The sequence below is a fragment of the Pteropus medius genome, unplaced genomic scaffold (assembly GCF_902729225.1).
Source record: "Pteropus medius unplaced genomic scaffold, Ma_sr-lr_union100, whole genome shotgun sequence".
Taxonomy (NCBI): Eukaryota; Metazoa; Chordata; class Mammalia; order Chiroptera; family Pteropodidae; genus Pteropus; species Pteropus medius.
The window spans coordinates 6,257,001-6,265,994 of NW_024349798.1; the positions used below are offsets into that span (position 1 = coordinate 6,257,001).

Here is an 8,994-nt window from a genome sequence, read left to right on the forward strand (position 1 = left end):
GCTGAGGTTTTACTTTATTTTTGGTTGAGGAAAATACACATAACGTAAATTAACCATTTTAAGCAAGTGGTTTAGTGGTATTTTATATATTGACAAGAGCTGTGAGCCACCACCTCTAGTGTGCTAGAACGTTTTCATCACCCCAGAAGGAAACCCCTTACCCATTAGCTGTCACTCCCGTTCCCTTTCTCCTCCAGGTGCTGGCCAGTCTGTGTCCTGTTTCTAGGATTTACCTATTGCGGTTTTTAATTTTATAGTCGGAACAGTTGTTTTTTATGACTTACAAAGATTATTGGGGCTCCCCAGAGCAGCCTTGTTTCAGGCTACAATTGAGGGTGCCTTCCTGGAGGAAATGGGAGCCTGGTGCCCAGTGTTAACCATATATGCCTCCCACTGAGCTCTTGTCCTCCAACAGGCATCTCATCACCATCCGCAAAGCCCACCTGCTGCCACGGCGGCGGCCAGCCAGTGCCAACAGCTATGAGTACCTGCAGCGGCAGCAGATGAGGTAAGCAGGCTGGGGGCCTGCCCCATGAAGGTCATTCAGGACCCAGAAGCCCTGCAGAGACGTCAAGTCCAGTCCCAGGATCCAAAGATAGTCCCAGCCATCTGCAGGAGAGACAGATGTTCTGGGAGGTGGCCGGGGCAGCAGACAGGTGCATGAGATGATCATGGAGGAGAGGAATGGACATGTTTTTTGAGCATCTGTTATGGGGCAAGGACCGTTAGGGGAGAATTTCTCATTTAAATCTCACAACCTCCTACAAGATAGGATTAATACTGATCGCCACTGGAGGTTGTAGGTAATGACCGTGAGTCCTCGGCGAGGCTTGCTATGGCCAGACAGACATTGCACTAAGCGCTTTGACAGCTCATTAAATCCTTACACCTGCCCTTTGTGATGTATTCTATTATCCCATTTCACAGTTGAAATTAAGGCTCAGAGAACTTAAGTGACCTGCTCAAGGTCAAAGGTAGTGAGTGGCAGAGCTGGTACCTAAACCTGAGGATTTCCGATGGACCTAGCTGGCACCCTGGGTCCCAGCTCTGCCCCTCACCCTCCTGACACCTCACCACTTCATGGTGCTTCCAGCCCCAGACCTGTGGGTATGTCTAGCCAGGTGAGGGGAAAACAGCTTCTTGATCTCCAGAAAGAGTCATGCAAGGGAAGTGAGGACAGTGGGAACACGGCTCCCATGTCCCATCCCCCACTTTATATGGTCATGGTTACCATTCAGCTAAGAGCATGCACCTGGCAGGCCAGACCAGGCCTGATGGCTATGGTCTGGGGGAGGGGGAATGCAGGCCTTGATTTTTTTCCCTCTGCCCCAACCGTGCCTAACTCTATCCACCTACCAGGCCCCAGGCCTGCCCATCTGTATCACCCAAACAGCTGGAGGAAATTCCAGTCTTCCCTCCCTGCTGGCCAGGTCCTCAGGGCCCATCTTGAGGCTCCTCGGGGGCAGAGGGGTCTCCAGGTGGCTGCTGACCCCACTGCCCTGCCCCAGGGAACAGCATCATCTCCAGCAGCTCCAGGACCTTGGAGACCACGAGGACTGGAGCGATGGCCCTGGGAATGATGCCAAGCTCAAGTCATATAACTTGTCGACACTCTACACCTATGGGGACCCTGAACTGATGGACTATGACACTGTGAGTCAGTCTGCAGCCTGGGCAGTGGGTGACCCCAGGGAGACCATGCTCTGTCTGCTGGGCCTCTGTGTGTACTAGGGAGGCTCAAGGACACTCCCTGACTTGGGGCCTGGGCTGTCCAACAGGCCGAAGTGGACATCCTTGGAGTGGACGGGATCCTGTACAAGGGCCGAATGAACAACCAGGACAGGGCACGGCCACTGACTGGTGTGGAGGAGCTGGCTGGTGAGGGGCGTCAGGCCTTCCTGGGCACCACTGCCCGGTGTCCTGGCTTCGCTGGGCAGTGTGAGGGGATGCAGGCAGGGCCCACAGCTAGCACCATTTCTGACTGAGGGGGTCTTCACACAGCCACTTGCAAAAATGGGGTCCTACTGTATGCCAGGCACTGTACCAGGTGCCAGGGAGAGAGAGGAGAGTAAAAAGTATGAGCTGTTCTCCTGGGGTCTCCACAGGAGTGGGAGAGGCAAACTGTAAGCAGATAACCAAAGGTGAGGATAAATAGCTGACCTGGAGGGCTTGGTACAAGAACAGCTTGTTGCAAAGGACACGGGCCTAGGGAGGGGTGCTGCTGCCCCCCAAAGATGAGAGTCCACCTGCAGTGCAGAGATTAATCCAGGATGATCTCATCTCAAGATTCTTCACTTAATTACATCTGCAAAGACCTTTTCTCCAAATAAGGCTACATTCACAGCTTCCGGGGGACATGTCTTTTTGGGGGCCACCATTCAACCCACTACAGGTTCTCCCCCTGGGCCAGGATGGCAGGACACCACCTGGAACCCTGCATTCCCCCTGGGGTGAGAACTCCTCTCCAGGCCCCCCGGCGGTAGATGCTCTTGGAAGGGGACCCAGGCTGGGTTTCAGGGACCACCGGGCAGGATAATAACAATGGTGGCTAATATTTAATGAAGCTGACTTCTTGCCAGGCCCTACAGCAACCTGGCGAGGCCTTACAATAAATGAGGTAAGGGCATCCTTGGCGGAGGGGCCAGGATGATCTTATACACCTGGCCTTTATTCCCAGTCATTCACCAGGCAGCACCCCTCTCCCCACAGAGGGAAGGGCTTTTCTCCCCACGGCTCATTCATTCTCAAGACCTCCAAGCAGTAGAGCAGGACTGAATCCTGACACCTCGACTGCTTTATCCTGCTTAGGGGCAACAAAGTCTAGCATTAGAAACCAGTTACCTGTGGCCAGATTTTTTGACCAGTATGCTCATAGCACTCATTTGTTTACTCAAAAGAACATTCTAATCCAAAACAATCACTATCTAAACCTAAACTAGCCATGTGAGCCCCACCCAGGTCCAGCTTGGTCCCAGCTGCATTTATCTGTTCATCCTACTGTGTCCACTCGGTACTGCTGTGCATCCAGCCCTTTGCCAGCACCACGGGGGTCACACAGGGGTGTCCGTCCAGCCCATGGTCTCCAGATGCCTGTACTGTGGTCAGGAGCTCTAGCCAGGGCAGAACACTTGATCCCCAGTGAGCAATGCCCCCAGCAGGGGTCAGATGGACGGTTGCTGAGGCGGGCTGTCAGCAGGCTAGACTTTCAGAGACTCTCCATGGAAGGAAGGCTAAGTACGGGCAGGACTCAGGAGGAGGCGGCAGGGGTGCTGAGGCAGGAGGCAGAAGGCAGAACTGAGGGAGTAGGAGATGCTTCTTTAGCCTCTGCGGTCCCCACCAGCTCTGCATGAACTGCCTAAAACACGCCCCTGACCCGGCCCTTCCCTAGTTCAGAACCTGTCAGCTTTCTGTGGCTGCTGTAAGGAATTACCACAAACTGAGTGGCTTAAAACAACCCAGACTTACTTTGTCTTAGTTCTGGAGGACAGAAATCTGAAATGAGGCTTACGGGCTAAAGTGGAGGTGTCAGCAGGGCTGATTCCTTCTGAGGCTCTAGGAGAATCCGTTTCCTTGCCAGTTCCACCTTCCAGAGGCCTCCTGCATTCCTTTGTGGCCCCTTCCTCTATCTTCAAAAGGCATCACTCTGACTTCAGCTTCCATCCTCACATCTCTTTCTCTGACTCTGACCCTCCAGCCTCCCTCATAAGGACCCTGTGATTACATCAGGCACAGCTGGATAATCATTAATCGAATCACATCTGCAAAGTATCCTTTGCCACGTAAGGTGACATTCACAGGTTCTGGAGATTAGGACACAGACATCTTGGGGGGCATTGCCCTCAGAGTCTGGACCCCTTGGTTGATCTGAAGATCCACTTGGCCACTGGTCTCCTCCCTTCATCTTCATGGAACTGCTCGCTCACTCTCTCTCAATGAGCCAGGCTGTTTCTCACCCCTGGGCCTCTGCACATGCTGTGTGCTCAGCCTGGAGCCTCTGGAGAATCTTTCCCATCTGCCAGGGCTCAGGTATCTCCTCCGACTGGGAGTCTCCTGGCTTATGTAGAGGCAGGAAAGCTCAGGAGACCAAGAGGAACAGGTTTTGAGGTCAGGTGGCGAATTCAAGTTTGGACATGTAGAGTCCAAAGTTGTGAGGGATGTCAGAGAGTGCTGGGTCAGCAGTTGGGCTTCCAGGCCTTGGTGGGTCTTTGAACTTGCACCCTGAACTTACCTCCCTTACCTTGAAAGGAAGCAATGTGATAGTCTCACTGGTCAGCTGGTTGGCAGGTTCTGCCTCTGACCTGTGGACGGATCCAGGTGCCAACTGGGGATCAGAGTGGGGTCCAGGGAGCACCCCTCAGCCAGGCATTTGCACAGAACCCATAAAGCACATGGGTGGTGGTTCTTAACTCAGGTTCGAGGAACATGACTCCCGGCTATCTGGATCCCAGAGGCTTGTGGGGAATCTAGGTGGTCTCAGTTGGGTCTTTGAGGTCATAGACCCTGCAACAGAGTTAGGAATGCAGGAGGTTTGGATAGGGAGGACATTAACAAAGTGGAGGAGGAAAGGGAGGGAGGAAGCAGAGACCCGCAGACAGTGCACAGACTGGATAAGGTCCAGAGCAGCCCGGGGGGAGCTTCCGGGCAAAGCTGCCCAACAGATGCCCAGGCCTCGTGCCCCTATCATTGGTAGGATGTGCTAACAGACTCCAGGTGCTACCAGGTGGAGGCCGTCAGCTCCCTGCGCTTTCTGCAGCTGAATGAGTTTTGTCTTGAAGGGAGATCTTTGAGGCACTTTCTGCTGCCACATGGCCCTGATCATTCCTGAGCCCTTGTTGGTGTCAGGTGTGATTTGGAAGTCACTAGGGAAAACCCAATGTAATCAACGTTACTGCTTCCTTAGAGTTTTTACTCCGTAGGATGGTGAAATGTAAATAAGTTCAGCAAGTGAATAAGATGAAACATGGAAATGGAGAGAATGACCAGGGAGAGGTCAATCTCAGATGTCCCTTCTCATTCTCATAGAAAGGTTATTTGAGGCAGGACTCATCAGGAGACAGCCAGGGAAGGACAGAGCCATCCACGCAGAAGAAACAGTTGGTGTCCTGCATGGGAAGGAGCTTGGCGACCCTGTAACTTGTGCTGGTGCCAAGCTTGGGCCCTCACCTTCAGACCCCTGTGCCCAGCTCAGCCACCTGTGAGTCCCTCCCCTCTCGTGCCTTTGGTCTAGGTGGCCAGTCATGGTGCTTCTTGGCTGGACAGCAAGAAGGGAATGTCCAGGACAGGCAAATGACAGAGACAGAAGGCAGATTAGTGATTGCCAGGGGTTGCGGGGAGGGGAGACCGAGGACCGACTGCCTCATGGGGTAATGAAAATGTCCTAGAACTAGATGGAGATGATGATTGAACAACCTTGCGAATGAACTTAACGCCACTGAATTACTCACTTTAAATGGTTAATTTTATGTTATGTGAATTTTATGTCAAAAAAATGCACACAAAAGATGAAGGAATGGAAGACGGAAGTGGGGCACTGTGGTGGTCTGGCCCCCGATGGGAAGATCTAAAGACCTGCCAGACAGCTAACCTGTGACTAGTCCCGTCAGCATTTTGCCTGTATCTTATGCTAAAATAAGGTCTCCTCCCTGGCCTTGAGTTACTTTCAAAAAGCCTTTTTTTTAATATCTTAGCTTTAAGAAGCTCGAGAAGGTAGGAAGGGAAGAGAAGGTACTTCCACACACAAATGGGGAGGGTTGATGTTTTTTGGGAGGCAGCCTGGGAAACAGAGCTGGAGCAGGGGTCCCCAACCCCATGTCTGTGGCCTATTAGGAACCAGCAGCAGGTGAGCAAGCAAAGCTTCATCTGTTTTTGCAGCTGCCCCCTCAGCTCTACCTCAGAGCACTGGTTGGTCCCTGGTGCCAGAAAGGCTGGGGACTGCTGAGCCAGAAGACAGGTTGGGGGGCAGGGCCTCCGGGGAGGAGCCAAACTCTGGAAGAGCCCCCACCATTCCTGCCTCTTCCTCTCTCTTTTCCACTAAGCCGCGAAGGTTCCGCATCCCCCGACTCGAAACCTGTACACGCGTTTTGGTGCCATCCACCCCTGTGAGTACCTGCCCCTTAGCTCCCTGGCCCAGCTGGGATCCTAGCTAGGTCGCACAATCCCAGCTTGGGGCCCACCACATCTATCTCGCACCTGCTATGACTGTGCCAGGGCCCCCACCCAGCTCCCCAGCCAGGTCTCCAGCTGTTCTGGGCTCCTTTAGCCAGGCTTCCTGGCCCATGTGCTGTCCCAGGGACCCAGGCTTGGTGTCTGTCCCCAGGTGTCCAGTTAGCTGCAGGGGTGGGATAAGGGAGCTCATTCATTCCCCTGGGCCTCTTTGCCAGGGGCCCCATGAGCCAGGCTGGGGGTACTGAGCTCACCTGATATTGCTATGTGCCAGGCATCCATGGGTGCTTTACAGTGTGCAGAGCTCTCTCCCTTCTCATCTTATCCAGTCCTTAACCCGGTTGGGGGAGGTGAGGACTGCCAGCCCATTTGAAAGAGGAGAGAGCTGAGGCACAGCGACCTTGGGCTGGGGAATGTGCTTTATCTTGGGTCACCCTCTCCCCCGACAGGAAGTTTAAGGTGCCAGAGACTGGATGAGCCACAGTGAAACACTTCCATCTTGGGGCTTCTGTCCTTAGTGGGGATGAACCGGTCAGGCCGGCCTCTACCCAGAATGTTCTTGGGACAAATCACAGGTCTCTCTTGCCCCTCCCAGCCCTACACCCCCATGCCGGCATCTACTCAGCTCCCTCAGGCCCCCGCCCGATGACACCAGCTCGCCCTCCGTCTCTGCCGCCCTTGCCACTGCTGCCACCACTGATGCCATCCCTGCAGGAACCCCAGCAGGCCCCAGGGCCCACCAGGCACTCAAGGCCTCAGCGCCTCGTGTCACGAGCCAGCACGCAGCCTGCCTAGGAGACCACCTGTGAGCCCTGTGCCCTGCACCCCCATCATCCCCTCCACTACCCTCAGTAGCTGAGACCAAGCCCTGATTCTGGCCTAGGGAAGGTGCAGGGACTCTGGACATAGGGGAGGGGTCTCCACAAGGGACTCATTTTGACCCAGTGGCTGTTTTCACTCTCTGCATGTAAAACCACATTACACAATCCTCCTCCTCCTACAGTTCATGGAGAACACAGCTTTCTAGATTGAATTTTCTACTAAGTCAATTTAATTCCTTGACCAATCTTCAATACAATGCAGTTAAATGAGTTTGAAAAACAATCACTTTCCTTTTTATTTTGTTGAAATGATTTTATCAGAATCAGTTCCAGTTCTAGCTCCTGCAGATGTCCATTTTCTTTCGGGGGGCCATTATTTCTACTAGGACCAACTTTCTTATGGGAACCAAATTCTACTGTGTGCATTTTTAAAAAATGAGTTATTTCCACCAGAAATTACTGTTGTGAATTGGATATTTAAAGAAGCTGATTGTTTATATTTACTTCTGGCTAATCCCTGAGGAACTCTGGGCAATGCCCCTGCAATACATCAGGACTGCTCCATCCCACCCAGGGCTGGGGTCCTGTGACCTGTCTGTTTCCCGGGCTAACTGCCCATTTGCCTGGTGGAACAGAGTAGCACAGAGCAGAGCTCACCGGCAGTCCAGCATCCTGCATGCCCAGCTTGATTTCTTCCCCTTGGGTGGTACATCCATCCCTCCCTCTTCACTCTCCCTCCCCCTTTCCACTCCCTAGTTTGTTCAGTTGTGCTCTCTGTCCTTTGTGTGCTTCTGACACTTCTGTCACATTTCACAAAGACTAAATTTGTGAAATTTCCCTCTGTGCAGTTTTGGGGCGTGACCCCCCCAACGTCCACTAGAGGCCCCTGGGATCGCAGAGTGAGTCAGAAAGAAGGGTGGGGGGAAAGTTGCCTGGGAGTCTGACCTGGGGGAGGACTGGGGGCTCCAGGCTCTGCCATGGAACTAGCATGGAACCTGGTGGCCGCTGGAATCCAGGGACACTATGTGCCCACCCACTTCCTAATGGTCCCTCAGCCCCTCCCCCAGCTCCTTACCCCCGACCACTCCCAGCCCCGACTTCTCTTTTCTTTCTCCAGGGACTGTGTCCAAACGAGGCCAAGCTCTTCCTGACCCAGGTCCATGCTGCCTTGGTGCCGCCTCGGTGGGCACTGGCGGTACAGCCCCAGTCTCCAGCCCTATGTCACAGATGAGTATTTTTGCAACTTTTCCCCAGAATAAAATCTTTCATCTTTCATTTTTCTGACTGTGGATGAGGGTGACTGGCCCAGTGTCCTCTGTGGAGGGTGGCCTTGCCTACACCACGTGGGTGGGTGCACCTGCTGGTCCCTCCTTGGGCCAGCACCCCAGGGTCAGCCTCTCAGAACCACCATGGCTGATCCTGAGCAGAGAACTGCGACCAACCTCCCCTCCTCCGACATACTTCCCACTGTGGCCAGGTGCCCTGAGCTGCCCCAGGCCTGTGTGGTGGGCAGGTCAGAGGGGTTCTGTGAGCGGGGTGGGGGTGTGGCTTGCCAGGGTCGCACAGTGAGGCCTCAGCACTCCGGCCCCCGCATCAGGAAGGCTGTACTTCTCAGGTGCTGTACCAGGTATGAAGGCCCAACTTCCATCATGTCTCCAGAGGCAGGAAAGGGAGTTGTGGCCTGAGCTCAGGCAAACAGGGAGCTTGGGGCTCCTGGGGAAGCACCCCATGCCAGCACTGTCCCCTGAAGCCCGGCATGTGGGCACCCACAGGCACCAGAGTGTGACTCAGCCCCTCAGAGCTGCCCTCACAGCCATTTCGGAGTTTACATCAGAATCGATGCTTGAGTTAGTTCCTGTAGCCAAGGGAGTAAGGAGTGAGGCCCATGGAGGTCACTGTGTAACTGTTTGCAGTCTGATAAGCCCCTTCGGCGTTCTGGAAGATGGGGAACCACAGTCCCAAGTGCAGGCAATCAGGAGTGGGTCCTGTCCCCTGTGGGGGTGGGGAAGCT

The 8,994-nt window shown here is 54.0% G+C and overlaps 1 protein-coding gene across 1 annotated transcript in view; it reads left to right on the forward strand.

The window, feature by feature from the left end:
- The window catches only part of CUNH16orf96 (chromosome unknown C16orf96 homolog), a 47,346-nt gene extending 39,088 nt beyond the window's left edge, over positions 1–8,258 (forward strand). Inside the window, 5 exon segments of the mRNA XM_039885225.1 lie at positions 416–508; positions 1,509–1,653; positions 1,779–1,878; positions 6,036–6,098; positions 6,758–8,258. Coding sequence (XP_039741159.1) covers positions 416–508; positions 1,509–1,653; positions 1,779–1,878; positions 6,036–6,098; positions 6,758–6,957 — 601 coding nt within the window. The 3' untranslated portion in view covers positions 6,958–8,258.
- Positions 8,259–8,994: the final 736 nt, after the last annotated feature.